Source organism: Haliaeetus albicilla, chromosome 19 (assembly GCF_947461875.1).
Source record: "Haliaeetus albicilla chromosome 19, bHalAlb1.1, whole genome shotgun sequence".
Taxonomy (NCBI): Eukaryota; Metazoa; Chordata; class Aves; order Accipitriformes; family Accipitridae; genus Haliaeetus; species Haliaeetus albicilla.
This window is the reverse complement of record NC_091501.1, coordinates 28,333,154-28,358,584: the sequence shown is the minus strand read 5'-3', so window position 1 is coordinate 28,358,584 and position 25,431 is coordinate 28,333,154. Positions and strand designations below refer to the sequence as shown.

General features: G+C 40.0%; 1 protein-coding gene across 1 annotated transcript in view; it reads right to left on the bottom strand.

The window, feature by feature from the left end:
- The window catches only part of EFCAB6 (EF-hand calcium binding domain 6), a gene marked incomplete at its 5' end in the record, with an annotated part of 105,702 nt that overhangs the window by 46,766 nt on the left and 33,505 nt on the right, over positions 1-25,431 (bottom strand). The window contains 6 exon segments of the mRNA XM_069807022.1: positions 1,364-1,478; positions 1,623-1,665; positions 17,813-17,867; positions 17,870-17,972; positions 20,378-20,478; positions 22,853-22,905. Coding sequence (XP_069663123.1) covers positions 1,364-1,478; positions 1,623-1,665; positions 17,813-17,867; positions 17,870-17,972; positions 20,378-20,478; positions 22,853-22,905 — 470 coding nt within the window.

Genomic DNA, 25,431 nt, shown 5'->3' with positions numbered 1-25,431 from the left:
TTTTCCCCGAGGTTAACCTGTTTCAAACGTGTTTTATTAGGCTACTGGATGAAGGCGCACATATTTTGGTGGACAGATAGTTAGCTGGCTATATTCACAAACTTCTAAACTTCTAGGCCTGAATGAAGAAAAACCTGAATATTATGTCAGCCAGCCACAAGTAAGTTCTCCTTCTTGTCTTAGTTCTAGAAGAGAAATAATGACAGCAGAAAAGAATAGTAACAGTGTGAAAAAAGTAAATGCGCACCTCTGAGAAAAATAACAGAGGCATAATGCAGAAGTTAAAACAGGCCTTGAAGCCAAGGGCAAAACTGCCATTGACTTCAGTGGCATCAGAATTTTACCCACAAAATCTAGACTTACGGCATAAATATAAAAGAAATGAGAAATGAATAATTACTTACTAGCTTTAGTCTGCACTCAGGGTTCCACCCTAAGAAATGAGTTCAGATTCCATCAGTTGAATTTTTGAGCTGAAAATCAAACCCCTTACTTACAGTACCTTGAAATCAGTGAAATTACTGATGGGTTAAGGCAAGTAGCTGAGGTGACAAAATGTGCTCCCAAATTACAAATATATTCCTCTGGTATTCATTCCTCAGCAACAGTAAATCAATGAAGACCACATCCTCATTATATGGGTGGACAATACATCTATATCTGCACAAACAGTAAACCTTGCTCTCTCACTGGGATTCTTGATACTCTAATAAAACTATCAATTACTTTATAGATAACCACATTTCAGCATTCTCTAGTAGCAATGTCCCTTAGGAGCTTTAACGTTCAAAAGCAGTACTTTAAATTAAAACCATAAACCAATAAATAACCAGATCACACCACAGGGCTCCAGTTGTATATACTGCCACTGAAACTCATCACTAATGGCTTACTAACAGATCCTTCTTTCCTGAAAGGACTAGTTACTGTCTTCTGGCTTTTTACACAGAATAGAAGAAGTTGCTGGACATCACTACTATAAAATCATCCACTGGAATTTAGGATAATTCCAAGACTGTGAATAAGAGTTACAGATGCTGAGGACAAGGATCTACTCAAGGCAGAGCAATCAGTCAGTTATTTTTTGCAAACTGTTAGTGACAACTCCATGGCACCTCTCTGTGGACCTTTAGTTAGTTCACAGCCCACATGTTCCAGTTTTCCTCTTGTCCTGAATTAGCTACTCAGCAGCTCAGCTGGATCAGGAGTCAAAGAACTACAGATGGGAAGGTCATCCACGTGCTAAAAATCATATCACTGATATCTTCCTGATTTTACCAATAGCCTTTTCTCGAAAGAGAAAAGTTCTGGATTTTCCAGGAAAGGTTTGTTTCATGGTTTATTGCTGTTAAAATTGCTTTACCTGCCAGTGTTGCCACAAAATCCAGATAACTCAACCCTCCATCTGGTAACCCTAACTTTTCTGTTACTAGATTAAATTGACTGTCATCCACTGGCATGCCATGATCTTCCAACACCTGTTAGAAGAGAAATAAAATAAGTTATATAATGGCCTATTTTCTTGCTTAATATGCCATTTTGAATACTAAATATCTGGGTGTTTTATCCTATGGCTCAATTTGAAATTACTCTGAAAATTGTTCTCTCTTCCTTACATTTACCGTAAGCCACTTAAATATAGGTCTATTTTGTACAACTTCAATTCTATACAGAAAGAGACAGAGAGCAAAATTTGACTGTATTTTTCTGACTGGCATTTTAAGCAAAAGCTCCGAGTGACAGGCTAAGATTAAACTTCACCTGGAAAGTAAAAAGTGCCAGAAGAAATGATGTTAGCTCATTTAGCAGACTGGAGGAAAACTGTCGTTTGTAGAATTTGCTGCTACAACTTTTCCCCACAAGCCTGTGACAACTACCTCCAGGACAAGAAATGCTGCAGGATGGATTCAGGCCCCTGAACCACATACAGCAGCAGCGACATGGAAGGCATGATTCATTCCTTCTGCATTGCTGCTCTTCGAAGCATATTTGGGGATCCATTTTAGGCAATCTATTTTGGCAAGGAACTTTCTGACCTTCCTACATGCCTCCCATGTCCCTTTCTCCTTTTTTTGGCAGACCCTTTACCTCTCTGCATCTAAGAGATGCAGCAGTCCGGAGTGGCAGCAGTCTCCCATTGTGTCCCTCTTAATGTTACCTTGCAGACAACTGTGGAGAGGTCCCTGGTTTTCTTCTACTTTTCCCACCTCCTGTTTCCCTGAAGAGTTGTAGTTGCAGCCCCTGCTGCTGCTGAGGGCTTTCTCCAAAATCTTTCATTTCCTTGACTGCTTTGTAATTCCTGATTTGGATGTATTTCTTTACAAGCATCCTGCACAGCTCTGTCCTGACTTTCCAAGCGTTCCTACAGCGATTACTCTTGCCATTATATTTCAGTTAATTGTACAGATTAAAAGAAAAAAAATCATTAAATAGCTGAACAGCATAAGGAGTGTTAAAAAAGTGAGAATAATTAGCAAATTATCATTCCTTTCTGTGAATGTAAAGCTTCTGGATAAGCAAGCATATTTTATGTTCAGTTGAACAAGTATTTACCATCAGATCAAATGCTTAATAGTAGCGATAAGGAAATCTGGCCACACAAATCCAATCAAAGCTGGAGAGAATCAGTCACAATAGTAATGTTGGTGACTACAGTCTCAACTATTAGCACTTTCATCTAGAGAAAAAAAAGTGATAAAACTCCACGAAAACTGCATGCAAGATTAAGTCATATTAAATTGTACGACTAGGTCGTTGTCCTGTGCTGAATGGCTCACGAAAGGCATAGTTTCTAAGTCTTATTTAAAGGAAGAGGATTGATGACACCCTTACAGGAATGACATATTGTAATCCTTCAGAAAAGTGAAGGCACACATGCAAATTGTGGACGTTACCCCAGGACCCCTGACAGAGCTTCAGTTACCATCTTCCTGATTTTGAACTATATTAAAATTTTGCCAAGTCCAAAGGTGCAAAGGCAACAGTTGTCCAGTTGGCAGAACTTGTCTAGTTCCTAGGAGATCCAGGCCAGTGAAGGCAGAGGTACTATGCTACTCTTTGGTAAAGGTGGTGGAGTTTGGCAACCCCTTCACTAACCCGCCTCACACCTTTGGTACTCCACAGGCAAGCAGCTAAAAGGTGTCCTTATGCTGTAAGCTAGAAAGAAAAACACAGAGCACCGACAGTGTTGGTATAACCCTGCAAAGGTTAACTGGTGATTCTATGTCTGCATTTTTGGGTTATTCGGGCATACCAAGATCAATTACCCTTCAGAGGAATATAAAGGTGCATTCTGCCCACTCCCTTAATAGTGCTGTAACATAATGTTATACAAATAAACAGAGCTTATCCATTTCCAAGTTGGGCAGACAGCTTTTGCCTACTTGTTGTGGTTTAAGCCCAGCTGGCAACAAAGCACCACAAAGCCGCTCGCTCACTCCTCCCCCATCCTGGTGGGATGGGGAGGAGAAAATCTAAAGAAAAGCTCATGGGTCAACACAAGCACAGGGAGGGATCACTTACTAATTATGGTCACAGGCAAAAAACAGACTCAACTTGGGGAAAAAAAACCAAAATCAATTTCATTTACTACCAATCAAATCAAAACAGGATAATAAGAACTAAACCCAAATCTTAAAACACCTTCCCTCACCCCTCCCTCCTTCCCGGGCTCAACTCCATTCCCAGTTTTGATTTTCTCTACCTCCAGAGAATGGGGGTTGTGGTCAGTTCATTGCACGTTGTCTCTGCTGCTCCTTCCTCCTCAGGGGGAGGACTCCTCACTCTTCCCCTGCTCCAGCACAGGAAGAAGTTCTCCATGAACTTCTCTGACATGGGTCCTTCCCACAGACTGCAGTTCTTCACGAACTGCTCCAGCGTGGGTCCCTTCCATGGGCTGCAGTCCTTCAGGCACAGACTGCTCCAGCGCAGGCTTTCCCATGGAGTCACAGCTATTTTGGAAGGCATCCCCCTGCTCTGGTGTGGGGTCCACCATGGGCTGCAGGTAGATATCTGCTCCCCCGCTCCCCTCCGTGGGCTGGTGGGGACAGCCTGCCACCTCACCGCGGGCTGCGGGGGCATCCCCTCTTCCTTCCCTGACCTCGGGATCCACAGAGGGGTTCCTCTCACGTCCTACTCCCCTGACTCTCGGGGCATTCCCCTTCTGAAATCTGTTCTCCCAGAGGTGTTACCGCCGTCGCTGAGGGGCTCGGCCTGGGTCAGAGGCGGGTCCAGCTTGGAGCCGGGGGAGCTTCGAGCAGCTTCTCCCAGGAGCTGGCCCTGCGGACCCTACTCCGCTACCAAAACCCCACCACACAAACCCAAAACACCACTTCTATGGCTTGGCTTTGAATAACAAATCAGAAAACAAGTATGCTTTATGTTTACCAGTATCACACTATGCTATGACTGTTTGAATAACCTATTCCACCTCTGAGGACAAGCAACGCTGGCACTAGCTGCCTGGCTGCTCTAAATGAAGCTGTAGATCAGAGTAGCCGTTTCAAATGCGCCAATAAGGTGGGCAATGGTGTTGGCACACCTGCCAAGCTCCAGAGTCAGGATCCAGTCAAAGAACAGCGTACCACTGTAGATCACTTTAACGTCAGTGGCACCCCAAAATGCCTCACAACCTACCCACCTAAATGTGCTTGCGACATGTCATATTGTCTACACCATTTGCGATAACCTAATGTATCCAAAATATCTACATGCAGCTGGCAGATGTGATACAGAGAGTCCTACATCCTTCTGGAGCAACAGCTGGAGGCCAGGGCAGGTTCCCTGTCATGCCTACAAGGGTGCTAGACAGCCATTTCTAGGTATTCTTTATCTACCACTGAAACTCCATGAGCTCTGGGATGAGAAGCAGCTGTGCTCCCAGGGCAGGGATTGATGAACATCTTGACAGAATTGTCAGGGAAATTAAAGCAAGAAGAATGTGAAAACTCCCAGTTGGAATTCTACCTAGGCAATGAGTTGGAAAAACCCTTTCTTTTGCAAAAGGTGCAGAGACCTTTGAAGACCACAAGTGATGGAGAATCAGTTTCAGTCTGCGTTTCACCTGAAAACACAAACGCCCAGGCTGTTCCCAGAGACATAAGGTAGTCTGTCACTCCAGTTCTGATGAGGAATCCCTTTTAATCACCCTTATTTGCACAGAGCCCTCATCCTCATTCATTCCAGAGTAGGCTTATTTCACTCAGCACAAGGCAAAGCAGAACAGGACTATTGCAGGGAAGCATGCCCCTTTTGAATGATCAGCAGCAGCAGCAGCAGGGCAGAGTTCCCGGGCAGTATTCCACCCAGCTGGGCTCTGCTGAGCATGCAGGGTCCAAGAACATCACAGTGCAGTGATGCATATACCTGGCTGCAGGTACATGACGATTTTTTATCCTTTGTGCTTTGCCAAAACTTGAGAAATGCATCATCCATAGTGTAATAAAAGAACACTGAAATCACAAAGACTAACTGTTCAATAGCTTCTGGTGCTATACAAATATCTTAAATGTGAGTTGTACACAGCCAGCCAACACAGAAGAAAAAGCAGCAGGTAGAATGAGTTTGTTCTGCCGAACAGTGACAAAACGCATGCTACTGCATTAGCTGCAGGCAACATATAAACCTCTTAGGTATCACGTTGTAGTGCAAATCACAGCAACCAAAGCCAATGTCCCAAAGGTATGTGCCACAGATGTCGGATCTGCATAGGAGGAAGGGCTGCAGCTTAACACATTCTTAATAAGTATATTACTAACAAGAAAACATTAAGAAAAATGGAAAATGTTTTATGTGTTTTGTCCTCCCTCTTTCCCACCCCTTCATTTCAAAGCAATTTCACTGCCTGCACGCAATTGCAGCAAGATATCCACCTGAGGGTAAGAAGATGTGCGGCTGAATGCAGCTACAGTGTTTGCAGGGGAAGGCTCTATAGTAACAGCCTTCGTCCCATCATATGACGTGGAGCACATACCTCGTGAGTCTGTGCTGAGAAGAGGAGAAAGGAAGGCAACAGCTTGTCACCCCCTCACAGTCAGTACATTTGGCCCCACAAGAGTAGCTGGTGAAAACAGGTACAGTCCACGGTATACGGATGGGAAGATGATGTTTATTACTGAGCCAGAGCAAAAACAGATTGGGACAACCTTTCTCAAGGGGCTATGCAGGCCATTTTCAAAGGTACAGTTCTGGCTTGACCCTTCCTGACTCTCACCTTACCTCCGTGCCGAGGCAAAGGGCAGAGCATGCGTTACTCTCATAACACTATTCAGCAGCAGCTCCTGCTTAAACCTAGGTAGGCTACGGAAATATTACTGCCACCATGTCTCTTTTCCTGCCCAGTCTCAACTTTCAGCAAAGTATTTTGCTTTGAAATATGAAACAAAAGAAATGTACAGGTAGGTGCCATTAGCATTGTAGCTACAATCCCAAATCCTTGACCTCATAAGTCTGTCCAAAGCACAACATGCAGTCAGATAAGCCATCAAGGCTGCGATGGGGCCTGGGAACACCACAGAAAACCCTACCTCAAAAAAGACACCTATAAAATTCAATTGGAAGTCTTGGCAAGTAAAAACTATACAATTTCAATACATTCGTGTTATTGTAGATCCTCTCAGTGCAGAGATGCTGTACCCAAATCACCTAACCCAGTATCAAAAGCCAGCCAACATCAAATAATTACATTGGAAATTTACAACATGATCAAATCCACTGAATTTGAAGGAGAGCTACAGAAAGGTTCTTCTCTCCTGTTGGGGACCAGTCTCTGCCCTGAAATACTACTAGACATCCAGGGGAGATTTCCCTGACACAGTCACTGTAGGCTCCTTTGAAAGCGGAGCAAGAGTGAGCAAGGAAGAGAGCCAGAGACCCCAGGGGTCCCCCCCAGTCCCACTGTGATTGCAAGCCACACTGCAGTCCATGAGTGGTTCAGAGGAAGCTGCGGCTCAGAAGTCTGAAAGATCGTATAAAATTAGCTTAGGTCATTGTCCCTGTAGTGTCATGCTGTATCTGTTAAGAATCTTATTCTTCACCTACCTATATCCAGTTCCTACCAGCTACCACTGTGGAGTTGCAAAGAGGGCTTAAGGACTCGGAATTAAGGCTTAGGTGATTCTTTAAGGTATGCCCACTCACTTCTCATAAGAGGTGTGTTGTTGGTTGACATTCGACCTCCAAGTCCCAAATGTGTCTTGCCAGTCCCAATTCATACATGTTCTTTTTGACAACTGGGAGCAGTTGAAGATTTCAAGGTGTAATACTGCTACAGGATAACAATTTTATGTCTTTAAAGACAAGTTGAGATTCTTTCTCATACAATAACCTGCATGAGACCTGTTTAGCTCATCAGTAACTGAAACAGTCCTGGAGGATTTAACTCTAGCTGTGTGAGCAGGCACATTGCTAAGACACTAAGTATCTTTCTGGGAAAAGTACAGGATAGAGAAAAATAGCTAACATTTTTCCTACCTGCCACAAGCGAGCTTTATTAATTTGCCCATGTGATTATTTGTTGTAGGCAAAAAAAGCTGTCTTTGATAGCTGCTGCCTGTTGTATCACTCTGTCCTTCAGCCTTTTAATTACTTCATCAACAGTTCTATTCTGGGCGTATTTGTTAGCTTGATCTTCAATCTGCTTGATTCTAAAATTGAAAGATTGTGCATGAAGGCAAGTCACTTATTTTTTGTAGTTTCAAACATTTGATTCAGCAATAATGAACAAGACTGCCTTAATGACAACAAGATATAGACACGGAAGAAGCTTCTTTGATGCAAACCAAAATGATAGGTTGATCAAGTTAGAGCACACGTTGATTCCAAGGCCTGTATTGTGCAAACATTTCTTATGTATAGCTTGCTTTACAGAAAAAAAACCAACAACCAAACAAAAACCCAAAACCAACACAAAAAAACAAACCAAAAATTGACTGATACTGTTCTGAAGTATTTCTTTTGCAAACGGAGATCCTAAACCTCCAAATCACAGGCTTAGTTTCTAATCAGCCCAAGTTTCTACATCAGCTACAGAGCCATCTTTACCCTTTAATACCTCCTCAGTTAACATGAGATGGCTAAGCTAACATGAAAGAAGTTAATGAAAGTCTTTCCATTGATTTTAAAAGGAAAAAATTTCTCTTATGATGTTTTCTCTCTTCCAGGATACCAAGTAAATCACATTCATGCTTTTTCCCTTTGGAGGGATGGCCAGGATACCTTTCTTTCTCAGGCCCGATAAGAAAGTCCATAGATATGGACTATATACTCTTCTTCCTGAAATACCACAACCTTCATCAATAAGCCATTAAAATAAATAACAATTAAATATTTAATAACTTTTAAAGACAGAAAAGAAATTAAATTAAAGGGTATGTAATGTGTCCCACTTTTGTACTTATTTTACATCTGTTATGGATTTACTGTAACCCATGAAAAGGAAAGGTATAACAATTATTTTTGCTAAATTTTAGAGCATGTATTTCCATATAAGCAAAATGCAGAAATATTCACCAGTCTTATTTTATAGATTTATTAAGTGTGTTTTATAGTATTCCCTAAACTTGAAGATAATCTTAACATTTTAACTCTTATTCTAAAAATATGCTAATGAAAAGAGTTTTACTTTGATCTGAGCAGCACACAGAAGATTAACTCTAAGCCTCCCAAAAGGGATCAAAAGATGACAGTGACTGCTGACTCCCTCCTCAGGATCTCAGATGGACTCATTTGCTGAAGGCACCCGGTCTTCTGAGATATCTGTTATCTTGCCTGAATGCAAGAGGTTGCCAAAACATTACCAACTTTACCTGCCCCATCCCACTGATTATTATATTCTCCTGCCTATCAACATAGGCCTTGCCATGAGTGACCCTGAGAGAATGAAAAAGTAATTACAGGACAGGTGATGAAGGTAAATTCAAATGTTCTTTATGCCCTTCCTCCTTAAGTTCAAGACTGAGGCAAAGGCTGGATGTGTCCTGGAAATAAATGAATGATTACTTGCAGGATGTCATCTAAATGACCACCTTCCCTGTCAGGGGCTTATTCACAAAAAGGTCTCTTTATCTACTATCCTTTATAACCTAGTAGGGAAGCCTTAGACTAGATTGGAGAAAGGAGCTAGCATAAAACCTCGCAGGACGGTATTAACCACAGCCACTTAGCTGAGGACCTAAAACTACTTGGATTAGGGTTATACATTACAGGGTCATAGAAGAGGCAAAACCAGACAGAATGGATCAAGCATGCTGGTTGTCAGTACATGAATATAAGAAACGTGGTATGAAGAAGGTGACCTAGAAGTCCTTATGGTTCTTGGAAGATCCTGCAATCTCACAGTTCAGTAAATCAAACCTTATTTAGAGTTCTAATGATAAAAACCTATGATATTATGAGTGCTACAATGATAGGATGCCTGCAATACATCACCAACAGGGAAAACAGGGAAAACAGGACTTGATTTGAAGCTCTTGGAGATTTGGAGATTTTTTTCTGAGACAAAGAAAAAAAGAGGCAGAATCAGGTGGGGCAAAAGAGCTGGTTGTAATTGCTTGGGAAATGATTACAGCAGAACACAGGTTGTCCAGCAGATTATCAGAATGTGTCAGTGACATCCTGTCGATGCTGCAAAATCTAGTGAAGGTAAAGTCTTTCTGAATTTCATCCTAATTAACACAGAGAGAAACTGCTTGAAAAGGTGAAATACAGCCTAGGCAGGAATGATGATGGAATGACAGAGTTTATGACACTTGTAAAAGGAAGGTGGGAGAATAATGAAAAAAAGTAGATTTCTACCTTCTCAAGGAACTAAAGTCTCAAGAGAAATGGGTCTAAAGGGAAAATAATTTAAGGAGAGCTGGCAGTGTATCAGTGAAACATGCCATCACACTATAAGAGAGAAATATGAGTACATACGACCAAAATCTGAAAGGCCACAACACAATGTGAGATTCAATATAAAAAATATCAAGAGTAATGAGAACTCACTCTATAAATGCTTCAGTAATGTAAGAGGGATCAAGAAAATATTTGGCTTTCTATTCAACAGAGAAAGGAAACTACCAGCAGATTGCATTAAGGGGATGAAGCACTTAAAGCCTCTTTTTGTATCCGTCTTCAATAAAGAGTCAAATATAAGCAGGCTGCTTGAACAGTGAATACTAATAACAAATAAGGAAAGAACAAATTACAGAATATTGCTATGTATTCATATAGGTTCTTAAAGAACTGGCTAAAATCGTCTCCCAAATTTATGCAGAAAAGCAAACACACTACCTAGCTTTAAAAAGAGGGAAGGAGAAGAACTGGAGAGTTACTGACATATTTCTAAGAAATCTATTCCTGCTTTCAGGCAGTAATTATAGAGTCACAAAGAGTTCAAAGCCTGCTAAGAGACACAAGACCCACTAGGGATCCTTGAGATCTACCCTGATTTCAGGCAAGCTTATATTTTAAATTATACTTCCCTCTAGCCAGCACCACTTTTACCTTGGTTTCCTAGGGAAATAAGAATAATGTAATCAGCCTTTTCTTTTCATCCACATCTGTCAGCCGTTCCCCTAAATTTGGAGTCCATCTACCAATTTCAGTCAAACTTGAGAGGGGTAGGAGTCTTCAGATGCAGCGGTTACAAGTTTTGTGAAATTGACAGTCATGTAAAGGAGAGAGACTCTCCATTCTCCTAGTTGGGAAGGCAGGGACATTATCTTTTCCATTTGTTAGCAGCTAGCCAAGCAATCAGCATATGTGCCTCTCTGGGCTAGCCACGCACTCTCTCTTGCCCAGCTGCCAGCTTGAAGTACTTAGTGAGAAGTATGTTCTTTTTCCACCTTCAAGTAATAAGCCACAAGTACATTTACCAACTGTGTGAGACACCAAACCCTACTCCCTGCACGTTCCCATCTCACTGGGGCTGGGTCTCAAAGTTCTTCATTCAGGCCTGACAAACCTGACCTAACCGTCTACTCTAACACGTCAGTTCTGGGTGCCAGAACGCTTGCTGAAGGTATGGGTAAAGCTCCAGATGGTGGCTCAGCAGAAGTTAAGGACAGAGATATTTATTAGTGAGGCCACTGATTTATCTCGAGTTTAGCATACTGTGTCCTATTGACAGAACTGTATTCCATGTTGGTGAGTCATCTGCATTTTTTTTATCTTGCCAACTCTCTGCTTTGACAGTCTATCAGTAGCAATGGCATTGGAGCTCAGTAAAAATAACCTTGGGGAATCTCTGAAAGATCTGTTCTTACCAATACAAAAAGAAAGCTCTTTTGACCTCAAGAACAGGAGGGACAAACTCAGTTTGCAGAAGACAAACAGGTTGATTTCTCGATTGAAGTACAGCTCATATTCTGCTTTGGGGACAATCTTGGAATGCATCTGCAGGAACACTCTGTTCCCATAAACCTTTACATAGAAGGAGCCAACCATAAGATCTTAGATATTTCCTAGTGTCTCACAAAAGCAAATTAGGAAAATTTCAGAGAGAGAGGCAGTCCGCTAAAAGTCCTGAGGATTAAGATGAAGGCCATTGTGGAACAGGATCTTTCACAGGTAGGGACACCTTCACCACCCCAACCTGTTAAAGACCTTACAGGTGGAAAGATGTGGAAATATCAAGATCTCACCTGTTGCAGACCATTGGTCCAAAATCACCACTTTGGTAAGAAAGAGGCCAGACTTGCTTCCCTAGAGACTTCAGGTAATATTTCTTTTCCATTACTTGTCACAAATTCTCGCTAAAGAGAGGAGCAGACATAATTTGCAAATGAGAGGCACACAGCACCCCTTATATAACAAGGAAAGAGGTAACGTTAAGATTCATAAGGATACTGAAGTTTCATTTTAGCAATTTCAGGGGGAGGGACAGAAGCCTTCAACTCCAGGCTAGGAGGCTTAAAGGTGTTGGTACCAGAATTGACTTGGCCACCACATCACTGGGGCAAGAGGAACTGAAGGGAAGATGTAAACCACTGCATATAATTACAGAAGGAGCAACTCATCTGACATAGCTCCAAGACACTGACCAATTCAGAAACTGAACATCCAAAGGTTCTGTTTTAAACTTGTCAGTATGTGTAAACCAACAGTTCTGGTCAACGTCATAAATAAAAGGTCAGACTTAGTACGTTTGCAGCACAGTCGGAGCTTTCTGCACAAGGGATTGACTCACTTCTGCGCTGGCCTGACAGTAAAATGACTCAAGCCATGTGCCTGAGACCTTGTCTCACACGAACGGTTGGCAGGTAGTCAGGTTAACACTTCCAAACGGTTGACATCTGCGCAACGGCTAGTGGCTGAGCACACTGTATGAAGGAGTTGAAAGGCCTCATACCCAACAGTCACCTTGGCAAGAAGGTAAAGGAGATTGTGGTCTTTTTAAAAATATCCAGAAGGCTTGTATCTTCCCAAGACCTCACTAGAAGAGACAGAAGGATGTCCCGGTGCCTGAGAGGCCTTCGGAAGATGGATAGCATGCTCCTCCTCCGCTTTGTCTTCCTACAGCAGAGCTTGGCAAGGAGCGATAGAGAATTCCGGTGAGCGCAAGCTGTCCTTCGGCAGGGCCCTTCAGCTGGCATTCCAATCCTCGTATTGCCAATTCAAATGCCAAATATCCACTGCTGATTTCTGTGTTCATGACAGAAACGTGAAGGTCCGGGTGGGCCTACAAACCATGTTGTGAGAGCACTGCTGAAGGCTGCATTAAGAGCGGCACTGGAATTGGTATTCAGGGTTAGAGCTGAGCGTCCAGCGTTTATACCTGTGTTTGGTGTCCCTGCAACATTTGGCCTCCTTTGAAAAGTGTGTGGAGATCCTGAGGCAAGGCTCCGAGACAACAGAACAGAGACAACAGAAATGGGCTTTTTGAGCCATAGGAATAAGCCGCCAGTTCCGATGTGTGAGTACACAGACAAGGCAATCCCTAGAGCTGCTCTGAAGGGGATTCAAATGGGGACTTCAGAAACACAAAAAAAGTCAGATTGTTGAAGAGGAAACAAAGAAGTCTGAGGAGAATCTGGCGCAAGACAGGGCATACTCCTGTACTGAGAGCTGTTGACAGAAACGTGAGCTTTGCATAGGGCATTCCGTTTTATGGAATACCAGCCTAAAAATGAGGGAAGATAGGCAGTGAGCACGCCTCCATGGACATATTAGAGTAAACCATTATCTGGATTCAAGTGAAATGAAATACATGTGTCCCGGGTATGACCGTACATGTAGATTATCATGCAAATATAAGAAAAAAAAGTATTTTTAAGAAGAGCTCATCCCATTACAAGGGAAAGCTTGTTGTTTCCACCCCAGATTATACAGGCATTTACATGTATTTGACAGTAAAAAGTGAGGACAATCAGTAGGTCATACATCTTTCTAACCTGGATGCCAATATCAATGATGCTGGTTCAGTCGGAGGCTGTAGCTGTGGCCTGCAGTAGTCACAGCCATCAGAAGTGCCAGAGTTCCTGATCTGCTGAGAATGTTCAAATCCAGTTCCTGAATAATGAGCCGCACTGATTCTACAGAGGATCATAGGCTTACTCTTCAGATGTTATCTAGAGGGCAAACCCCCAATTTTTGAGTGATGCAGTGAGCTATAATCTTTGTGGACCCTGTAGAGTGAGGTCAACCACTTTTACCTGAATCCTAGGACCTTTGATGAATGATACATGTGTGTTTGCTCTCCTGATGCAATGCTTTGAGCGTTGCACAATTTTGAATATATCTCTGCGAAAAGACAGATCAGCCCAGGACAGTACTTACCATTAGAAAAACAGCACAGATCCTCAGTTTATCTGAAAGTCTCCTTTCTATACATATATTTTCTTTACATTAAATAGAAAATTGTCTGTAATAACAGTACCTTTTTGAAATCCCTGTTTGCCTTTTTTCTTCTCTTTGTTGTTTTTTCCTTTGATATATGTGAGCTGATGCCATTTAAGTCACCAGAAAGAACAGCAACTTTTAAGTTATCCAAAAGCATCTTGTAAAAGATTCCATCAGAAGAGTTATCCTTGTATTTATAGCATAACCTGGATAAAATAAGATCTTAAAATAATTTGGGAGGTTGAGAACAATGCATAATACAAACGTCTTAAGGCAAAGACGATCAAAGTAACACATTTCCTTTCCATATACAGCTAAGGGCATTATTCAGAAGGCTATCCTTAGGCACTGGAAACTAGCCTTCTCAGGCTCCTTCTGTAGCCTACAGAGAAAGCAGGAACCTAACTTAAACACTGTATCATTACCTGGAAGAGCTCCATTGACTCTAGAAGGAGCCTGAGGACACAAGCCTCCCCTACCTACAGTCACCCTTTATGAATACCCTGCGTAATTAGTGCTTGAATTATATGGTGGACACTTGGAAGCAACTTGGCCCACTCAACACTGACCTGTCAAATTCAGCTGCTTTAGTGGAAGAGGGAGCTAAGATCGCAGCCACGGCACAACTAAATCTGTCAGAAATCATGAATGAAAGCCCTTGTTTACCTTAACTTGCTGCCTGGCATATGAATATAACATGAAATCACTAGCAGCCTAAGTTAATACTCCTGGATGTGAACCTTAGCAGCCCAGGAGCAGACACACTGTTTGTTCAGCCCCTTCTGTTATTCTGAGGGTAACTTCCAGCAAAGAGGTCAAGCTGGTAGTTCCCTGGGCCTGTTAAATTACCCTCTTAAATCACTGCCGTATAAATTAGCAGAGCTCATGAATCAGAGCCCTTGTCATTACTGTGTGGCTGCTTCACTGAGCTGCTCAGCCTTCCAGGACTTCATTCATGTTCATAAAGCTTTGGGGCATTCCTGGGTGAAAGCAGAAGGCTCCTGTCCTTGTGCTGGGGACGCATGGCATTCTCTGCACTCCACTTATCCCAAGTAACCGTTCTATTTAGAATGACACTAAAAAAATACCTGTGGCAAAAAACACTTGTAACTTAAGATATCAAGTGCTTCAATGCCTTCCTTCTGAGAAACAAAAAAAAAAAAAAAAGAAAGAAAGAAAGGAAGATTGAAAGAAAGAAAGGAAGATTGAAAGAAAGAAAGAAAAAGAAATCAAAGCTTTCAATTCTTTTGAGAAATCCAATCCACACCATATACATTGCAGAGGAGAAAGTGTCAGGGGGGTGAGAGGGAGGAGAAATAGTCTCCATTTTCTAGTATTTGTGAAGCTCTGCTCAGCTAAAACAAGTGTAGCCTTCACACAGAAAATGGCTGTGAACACTACAGAGCAACATCTGCTTTGTGAGTGTAATCCATAAAAGGCTTCCAAATGCCCTTAAAAATTGTTCCTTCTTTTCCCCAGTCTGAATGTCATCTCACAGGAAGCCATCTGGGACAAGCATGCCAGCTATTCTGCTGCAGCGATAGCAGTATTGTCCTCAAGTGCCTCAGGATGAGTCACATCAATGCAAAAGTCCAATTATAGTAGAAGCCCCCCAAAGCAGAAGTATCATTTCAAATAAATAAGACTGATGTAGCTGAACCACTGGAATTCAGAATGTAATTCAGTCACTTCATCACCTTTTACTCAAAAACCCTGCATCCCTTAAAGCACCCGTGCTAAATCCCCAATCTGGTTATGACATTCCCAGCACAGATGTGATAGTCTTAAGCCCAGTGTGTATGCATTTAGAGGAGTCAATTACTTTTTTTTTTTTTTTTTTTGCTTATTATTTTAAAATACAGCTTTTAAAACCTGGCATTTAGTATGACTTTAGAGCAGCGAATGAACAGTGCCATCCACTGTTTCTCTGCATAATCCACAACATTTTCCTAGGATTGTCTTAAATAAGATTTAACATAAAAATTTATGCCACATTTGAAACAAAGAAATACAGATTGGTAAAAAGATGTGAGTCAAAACATATTTTTAAGGAGTCAGGCTAAATCATAGAATGGCAACTCTAAAAGTAGATTACAACAAAGGAGATTTTTCCAAATATCTGCTCACCTGTGGACGAGCCATTCTAACTTAATCAGCTATATTATTACTCCTTTATCATAAAACCAAATACTTCTCCAATCAAGTAGGCCATCTGTTGCATTCTTAAGTATAAATTCTCTCTTCATCTTATTATAAGAATTACATTTCTTCTCCAGTATGGGCATCAGCTCTCTAGAACATGACCCTAAGAACAGTACCTTTAGAAATGTTTACTACAGAAGAATTAATAATATGGTGTGACTAAGACCCTGTTTTCATGGAGTGGACATGGCCAATGCAAGACTCTATGTCCCTGAATGTCTTTGACAATGGAATCCAAACCTTATCTTTTAGATGTATAATGCTATTTCTATAAAAATATTCCAAACTCATCCCATCTATCTCCCTTTGCTAAACACCGGTATCTGCATGTTTCAACAGTGCCACAGTTCAATAAAGCAAATACACAAATGTGCTCAATGTTCACCGTAACAGAAATCCTAGAAGTATCATACCCACTTCTTCCTGTGCTTTGCTAGAGCACAACCTGTGTTCAGCATTTTGATAGACTGATCTCACCAGGCTTATCTTGCATCCTTTTAAAACAAAAGCAAAACAGCCGTTGACCACAATGATGAATGAATTAAACCTTAACTATTTGCCTCTCATTGCTTTACTCTGTATTATTTTCTTATAGGGAATGTTTAGAATTTCAAGTAAAGACCACTTTCCAATTCAAAGTGGCTGTAATTCCTGACTTTTCTTATAGTACAGATCTCTCATTGACACAAATAATGGTAGAAACATTATTTAGAAAATTGTATAACTGCTGAGTCCCAGGTAATTCAAAGGATAATTACTTGTTCATGATCAATGACCACTGATTATATACTACAAAACACAGAGCTATAAAACTGACAGATGATGAAAGCATGTAGTTATAATACAGTGCTGGGAACATGACTTTTATGAACCCAACGCACAGCACCTGAAGTTTTCTCCAAGACATTTATAGAAAGGAAAATGCATACAGTAGAATTGGTTTTACTGATCATGCTCATGCTCATTCATATTTCAAGATCAAAGATTATTTTCCAAAAGCCATTTCCTATTGATGCTGTTGTGTTTGCTCCTAACACACAATGATCAGCCGGACACTGGGTTGTAAGGGTCAGACTGGAACTCATTTCTTTGATTTTCCTATTATGTTTTCAAAGGTAGGAAAGAATTCCACACCTTTCTGAAAGTCACTAGCTGTAAGCAGAGAAAAACAGAGCTCCTGAGAGAGTAGATTAGACCCAGTTATAACCTGACTGAAATGTTATTGCAGTAAAATGCCTAATACAATTCCCTCTTCTTTGGACATAGATATTTTGACTCCATGCTCCCCACGCTTCTAGCTCTTTTGACTCCTCGCTTTGGGGAGCCTGCTCACATTGAAAATTAGATTTCTTGCTGACAATATTAAATTTCAATTCCTTCTTCTTTACAACAATAGTCTACTGAGGAAAGACATAACATTAATTTAATTAATTTTGTATTACATTGTATTTGAAAATACTAAATAATGTTTGATAATGTCTTGGATCTCCAGCACATCAGTTGTTCCTTTGTAGAAAAGGCTTGTCTCATCTCTGAAATGCTGAAATAACGTCAAACTCCTGAGAGTTTCCAACATGGAATTGTTATGAAAATAAATGAGGGATTTACAAGCTGATCGCATGAGGAATGGGACATCTCTTCCACCAACCTTTTCTCTTCTCTATGCTTAAGGCAAACCAAAATACTTAATGCCTCCAGCTATAGCTTTCAAATTAAAAAACAGGAAAAAATATACGGTAAGAAAAGAAATTACATTAAATCTGTTACAACTCACACATCATCAACTTACTTCATAAATTGTTGATCTGACAAAGAGGGACAACACAGCTGTAGGACTTTCTTAGATGACTTCTGTTAATAATGCCAGTACACTTAGGATGATAGGACTGCAAAGCCTTACAAAAATCTTTCCAATTTTCTGTGATTTTACCTGAATGGATCTCCTCCACCTAACAATCAAATGAATTAATAATGCAGGAAAGAAAAAAAAACGTCCCTGAGGTTAAGCTATGATAGCATTACCACATGAAAAAAATGTACTAAAATAAAAAATCTAATGTTGGAAGACCAACACTTAACTCAAAATGAGCTGTGTTATCACTTACAGTATTACAAGCTAGAACAAGAGCAGGCTTCTTTATTTTGTTTGTTCCACTAAGCTATTCATGAACCATCTAATTTAAAACAAAGTTCTGTTCAACTAAAACAATATTAGTGTACTAATTTCACAGCATGATGCAACATCATGCCCAAAATTTACCCTTGAAAATGCTTGTTCTGAAAACTGACTGAAAAGTGACTGCAAGAAAGCGTATACCTCACTTCATAGATCTCCTTCTTTAAGTGACTGAAGAGGAACGTCTACTGACTGATAACAACGCAGAGCTTTTACTGTTGTTTCTCCCCTCAGTCCTGTAAAACAAAATCCACTAGGACTGAATGAATTGCAAGTGGCACTCAGCTTACTCGGGGCATAATTTGAAGACAATGGGCTTGCACAGGGGAAAATAATGACAAAATCTGGCTTCCTGAACCTGCTTTAGGATCTGCCTGTAGCACTGGCAGTTAAAGTGTTTTTCACTTGTAAATTGAGTACATTATAACCAGAAGGTTCTGAGAAGAAACAAACACAGGATCACATTTTGACAGAATACCTCAGCATAATTGCAGATCTGAGCAAGCACTGTACTATGCAAAATTTCAGGTAAAAAGAAGGAGGTGGAGATGCCCCTTGGGTTATCTTAGCTGGCTGGGGTCCTAGATTGGTTCCAGGTCCTGGTTCTGCCCATTGCTGCTTTTAAGATACCTCTGACCAAACCCTTTCTGAGAAATGATAAAAATGAAGAAACTTCTTGAAAAAGTTGTCCTCTTTCATTTGTACAACCTGTAATCTGTCTTTTCTACAGGATAAGCCACACTGATGGACGTGGCATTACCACTCAGGACACAAAACAAAAGGATTTCCAGACACTCAGGCTTCCTTGCAGCTGCTTTTTATCAAGATCTGGGTACAAACCCAGCCACAGAGTCCAGAACAGACCTACTCCTCAGGGCAGAATCACTCTCAAAGTGTGAAACCACAGCCACCAGGGTCATGTGTGGCCACTGTCATCCCTGGTGGTATTTCATCCCAAGGTGACAATGATCTGTGATGTTTAACATTTCCTTTACCTGCCTTCCCTCATGCTAGCATTTACTTCATATGGGATGCTTATTTTAAATAACAAAAATGTCTAGCTATCTGTGTGCATCTCTAATTTGAGTCTAACCAGCTTAATTTGTAAATCCCATTTAGTGTGCACATCAGTTGTGCATGTAGGCACCGTTGGCATTTGCATTTTCCCCAGCATGCTAATTTTACAGCTACTAAATTTTGCCCCAGAATTTCAGCCAGACCATTATTCTACTCAAAACCAGCTGGAAGACACTTGAGCTGCTGCATCAAATGTTGCTATTGTTGGAGCCATCAGAGTGGAAAGCAGCCTGTTCCAGCCCCTAACATCAAGCATTTCAAAGCAATGCACACCATTGAGGGCTGTTCAATGGGACCTTCTTTATGTGCATCTAGTATCTCTCTTGACACTACTGCAGTCCTTTGATTTGTCTCAAAAACTCTAGACAGACTACCTAAAAAATTGCTAAATATGGAGCTAGTCAGTTGATACACTAATGCAAACCTAGGAGTTGATACTGAAAATTATGAACAGCTTCTTAGTATTAGGAAGTAGATTTGCAAATACAGCTTAGGTTATTTCTTAGAATACTTCAGTAAGCAAAAAAGTATTGACTTATTTCTGTCAAAGGAAACAGACATATGGCATGGAAATGTTGACTGTGGATTTCAGCACATAACCTCTCAACCTTCGGTGAATGGTTCTAAAGGAAAACATTGTAAGATGACTGCAAATTCAGAAGATGTCAAAGCTGTACACAGGAAAATATGCAACGTCTGTGTAGTATATAGCATATAGTTTGAACCAATGTATATTATAAAGAATAATAGATAAAACAAGAAACAGCGAAATATCAGCAAAACAGATCTGACAACTGAAAGCTAAGAAGTGCTGCTACTGTTCCTCCTCTGCTGTACACACATGCGTGAGCTAGTGATTTTGCTGGAGTTTTCAAAAACCTGCAGTAACCATGAGATTGCTTTCCAATTGATGCTTCAGAAGAAGAGTCTAGAAGTGCTGATTATTATTATTCCATTGCTGGAATGAATGTGAACCTACTAACTTAGACAAAAACTGTATGCGGAGCACAACATTTTACCACATCCACACACACAATCCAGCATTTTGCCACAGCCATTATAAAAGAAGTTACAATTAGAGAATTAAAAGTAAACACTTACTACTGATTGTTTTTCTTCAGACAAGTCTAAAAATTCATGGTAGTCAGGGTATCCAGTCTGTTCTGGATCAATTATCTCAATTAACTCCTGGAAGTCTTTACCTTTCATTTGAAATATCAAGTTACGTAAAACACGACAAAGGTCATTTCTTGGGATCTTTCCATCTCATTTCTAAGACAAAAAAAGAAAGCATGCATAAAAAAAGAATGAACATTTACTAAAGCAATGCTGATTCCAACATGCCATTCTACACTGCTAGATCATCCTGACCTACAAAAACTGAGAGCTCTGTAGCTCTGAGAGCTGTAGTTTGTGTATACTGAATTTAGTACCTTTACTCCAGTTCCCAGTGAACATGCAACTGCAATATTTACTGATGGATGACTAGAACTATGGGAATGAAACTACAGTGACCTTTCCATTACCTTGGGATAGATTATTTAGTTTGCTGGTAAACTGTGCCACAAGTGAATGGATATTTAAACTTGCTTTGCACAGACCAGCTCACATTCAGGTCAGTTTATCAGCTGCATTTCATTTCTTACATTGTCTGGAATCAATGTTTGCACAAAGTTGTGTCTGACTGAATAGTTGCTGGATCTGTGTGAACTTTACTCAGTTGAGTCAAGTTGCATCTAATTTGCTGTTATCATGTACCCTGTCCTGGTTTCAGCTGGGTTAGAGTTAACTGTCTTCCTAGTAGCTGGTACAGTGCTATGTTTTGAGTTCAGTGTGCGAAGAATGTTGATAACACTGATGTTTTCAGTTGTTGCTCAGTAGTGTTTAGTCTAAAGTCAAGGATTTTTCAGCTTCTCATGCCCAGCCAGCGAGAAAGCTGGAGGGGCACAAGAAGTTGGCACAGGACACAGCCAGGGCACCTGACCCAAACTATTCCATACCATGGGACGTAACATCTAGTGTATAAACTGGGGGGAGTGGGAGCGGGGGAATCACCGCTCGGGGACTGGCTGGGTGTCAGTCGGCGGGTGGTGAGCAATTGCCCTGCGCATCATTTGTACAGCCTCATCCTTTTATTATTGCTGTTGTCATTTTATTAGTGTTATCATCATCAGTTTCTTCTTTTCTGTTCTATTAAACCATTCTTATCTTGACCCACGAGTTTTACTTCTTTTTCCCAATTTTCTCCCACATCCCACTGGGTGGGGGGGAGTGAGTGAGCGGCTGCGCAGTGCTTAGTTGCTGGCTGGGGTTAAACCATGACATACCCCAACCATTGCTGTAAGTCCATGCAAAAGTCCATCAAGTGATGTCTGTTAGATCCTAATAGATCTCTCAGCATATTCATAAACAGCACATGAGCCTACAGTTATCAGTGCTCACTCATCTGTGGCAGGATTTTCTTCATGATTAGCTTCAGAACAACAAGCAAAAACTCAACTAAACATTTTATGTTTGAGCACAGCTTTTTCTCGGGCTGCAGTTTTCAGATATGGTCCATGGCCATGATGGTCCATAAGGCCAAAGTAAATGCTGTGCAAACACTTGGGTCATTATGGTGATTTCAGTTAAAGATGCAATTAGAAGTACATGGTGAGCCTTGAGAAATTCTGACTGTTGGCAGCGGTGCGTTAACCCAAAATGTTTGAGACCTACTGTCCTTCGACTTCCTCTTTCTTTTCTCATGCTTCCTTTGCATCTTAGTGTGCATCCTTTAAATCAGCTATACAGCTAGGCTGGGTCTATTGGCATTCTTGACCTGGCTAATGAGGGTGAATTTGCTCTCAGGGAGAATCTTTATCTGGGGCCTGATGTCCTGTCACATTGTCATGCCAATGGATACTCATTTGGACTGTAAGGTAATAGGCATAGTTTGTATCTCAGTTCCCATGACAAGTAATATCCATAATTTATGTAGGATAGTTTTAAATATGGGTTTATACCAACTCTTTTCTATGACTGTCTATTGCATTTTATAATTTTAAATTTGTTCCTGAACTTCTACTATTTTTTTAATTGTTTCTTTGTTTTCTCTAAGGAAACCTGTAGAAAGATAATGGGAGGAAAGAAGAAGAAAGAGTGGAATAAAGGCTTTGGAACAATAGCAGAAAAATTAGGAGTAAATAGTTCCTTCAGTGATTCAGTTTTCCTGGCTAAGCACTAGACAAATATCTTTTTGTTCATAAAATTCACCCTAAGAAAATTCTGTTTCCCTTTAGTCCCCCACAGAGATCCAGGGTGGCAGTAATAATATAGAGGATGAGCAATTATTTACTTCATCAGTTGGTCTGGGAAATACTTTAAAGTTTTGCAATCAAAAGATAATGGTCTTGTGAAACTACTATCTGGTATTTGAATTTTCTTTAGAGACTGTTGTCACTGCATTAAATCATATGGAAGCAAAACCTGATAATATACCTACCTCCCCCAGTAAATAAGTTAGGGAATCTGATACTGAAGCTACAAAGATAGCTTGTACTTCACAAGAAACAATTGTGCAGAATGACTAGGTCTTACCCATGAAGATGAAAAATCTGTTACGATGAAAATAAATTACATTTTGTTCAAACCTTAGATAATACAGGAAAGTTAAGATATACTACAACAGGATTTATTAAGCAGATTGCATTTGCTTATTTGGTCACCTTGCAACTTGAATTTTATTTATTTAAAAGGAACTAACTTATTGCCCAGATCATTATCTAAGTCAGTCCAGCATCAGTGATGTGACTGGGGATGTACTGGTCTATTCCAACAGAAAAATCATGATGTTATGTATAAATATAAACCATTCTTACATGTATTTCTTTCACGGAGAGAGCCTCTAGATGCTGAGGATTAAATGGTTCTTTCTTCAGCCTTTCTGCCACCTCAAATACCTCTGCCTTTGTTAACAATTTCATTCAGTAATGCTCCAGTTCAGTAAATGAATTAAAATCATGTAGTAAAGTGCCTTACTGAATCATGGCCTGAATGCTCTAGGCATTGTTACTATTATCTACTGCAGTGTATAAAACCGATTTCTTTTCCTATAAATTGCTAGATGAATTCTTTCTTTTTGTGGTCATATACATATATATATATGTTTGTATATAGATGAAATACCGCAGAGCTAAAAAGAACAGGTTTTATGTAATTATATTAGAAAGGAATTGTAATATATCATCTATATAAAACCATCTAATGAAAAATGCCGATACGACTTCTGAAGATATGCCCAGTGCTCCTTTTGCTTGTGTCAACCAGACTGAGAGCTTTAATTTTTTCAGTCTATTATTTGCTCATTCAATTCAGAAACAGAGTCTACAATTTAAGAAGTGCAATATGTAGCAAATCAAAGTAATAAAAAAAAAAATCCAGCTTGTCCACTAAAGGGTTGATCACACACGCCGGTCCACAGGACATACATATAATGACATTCCATCAAAACTGACAGAGAGGCATTTTAGCATAGTTCTGTACATTGTGAGGGCCACAGAGCTGGTAAGGATAGACAGTTCTTTATCAGAAGCTCATATTCCAGAACTAAACACGAAAAGGTAATCTGAAGTCTAGAAAAAGTCAGATGAAGTTACTTTTGAAACTGGAGTGAACTATGCAACAGTAGGCTCAACATTGTCAGTGTCACACCTAAGTTACAGTCTACCTGACAGATGACAAACTGCAAATATAAACCTTTTACAAACACATGATAGCACTCTCTGTTTATATTACATAATATGAGCTTATAATAATTGCTGCACAGTTCTGGTTCTCATTAACTTTACCTATCATACTGATTTTATCCTTTCATCAAAAAAGATTTGCTTTGTCTGTAATTTCTCCTGTGTGCACAGGGACCATGGGGATGTATATTCATTGCTAAGCAGTGTATTTGGATGTACACACTTACGACATCTCTCTTCTTTTCCAAAATGCTGTATCTCAGATTAAGGTGTAGCCTTATCCTGTACATATTAACGCCTATCTTTAATTTAAATGTCAATCACAACCAATTGGTCTCCTACAGCATATAATGTTAAATAGGTATTCATGTTCTGTAGTATTAAGATATAGTATTAAAGCCATTAACTATGTTCCTTTAAACCTTTTTGCAATGCTGGGAACACTCTGAAGGTTACCTGAAGCCAGGTTTCAGCACAGGACAAAAACCATTTTAGTTTCTTTTATGAATCTGATGCATTTAATTAAGAACTTGAGTTAGGAGACTTTCCAATACTACTTGAAATCCTTGCCCTGAGATGAATAATCTCTTTTTAAAAGAGACTAGAATAAAAACAATTAAACAATGCAGGTGAAAAATTACAACCTGATATTGCAATTCTAAATTTCTAAATTTGCAGGAGATGCAACAATATGACTCTGAAAAAACTACGATGTCACATCTTCAAATGACGGAAATGCCAGTGCTTTAAGTGACTGAGGCACCACATGTGATCAAGGTCTATCAAACAATGCACTCCACATAATGGAATATATAAAAATAAGGATATATAGTAATGATAATAATTTAATTTTAAAAAATGCTCAACTAATTTATACTGAATATTGCCCACACAAATGATTTTTAATGCCTTTTTGTTTCTGTGTTTCAGAATATATGCAGAAACTTTCTAAAAACATTCTAGGAGGCTAGAGAGGTTGTTTGTTATTAATTCTTTGGTATTGAAACACTTGCATAACTATTTTTTTCCAGGATCTGAGTTTTAAAGTAAATGACAAAATATTGCAAGACTTAACAAAAGAACATCAAAGGGTGCTTCGCTCATCCTTTTATAAAACATCAATCTGATTCAACATTTTAAAGTCAAATTTGTAGTATAGTTACAGGGAACATTATATTTCTAGCTTGCACATTAGAAAGCACTGCTACTAGGTTGGGATTTTGTTTTCAGAATATGGATTAACAGGTAGGGACCAGCAGCATTTCAGACTCCAACACATCAAGAACAATTCAGAAAAAAAATCAGTTGGAAGAAAAGGGAGCAGGCAGTTGCTTGAGGGCTGGACAGTGATTGATGAAGAATCAGAAGCATGCTGCATGAACCTATTAAAAACTTTTAGATAAGAACATGACTGTATTTAAGTCCTGGAAC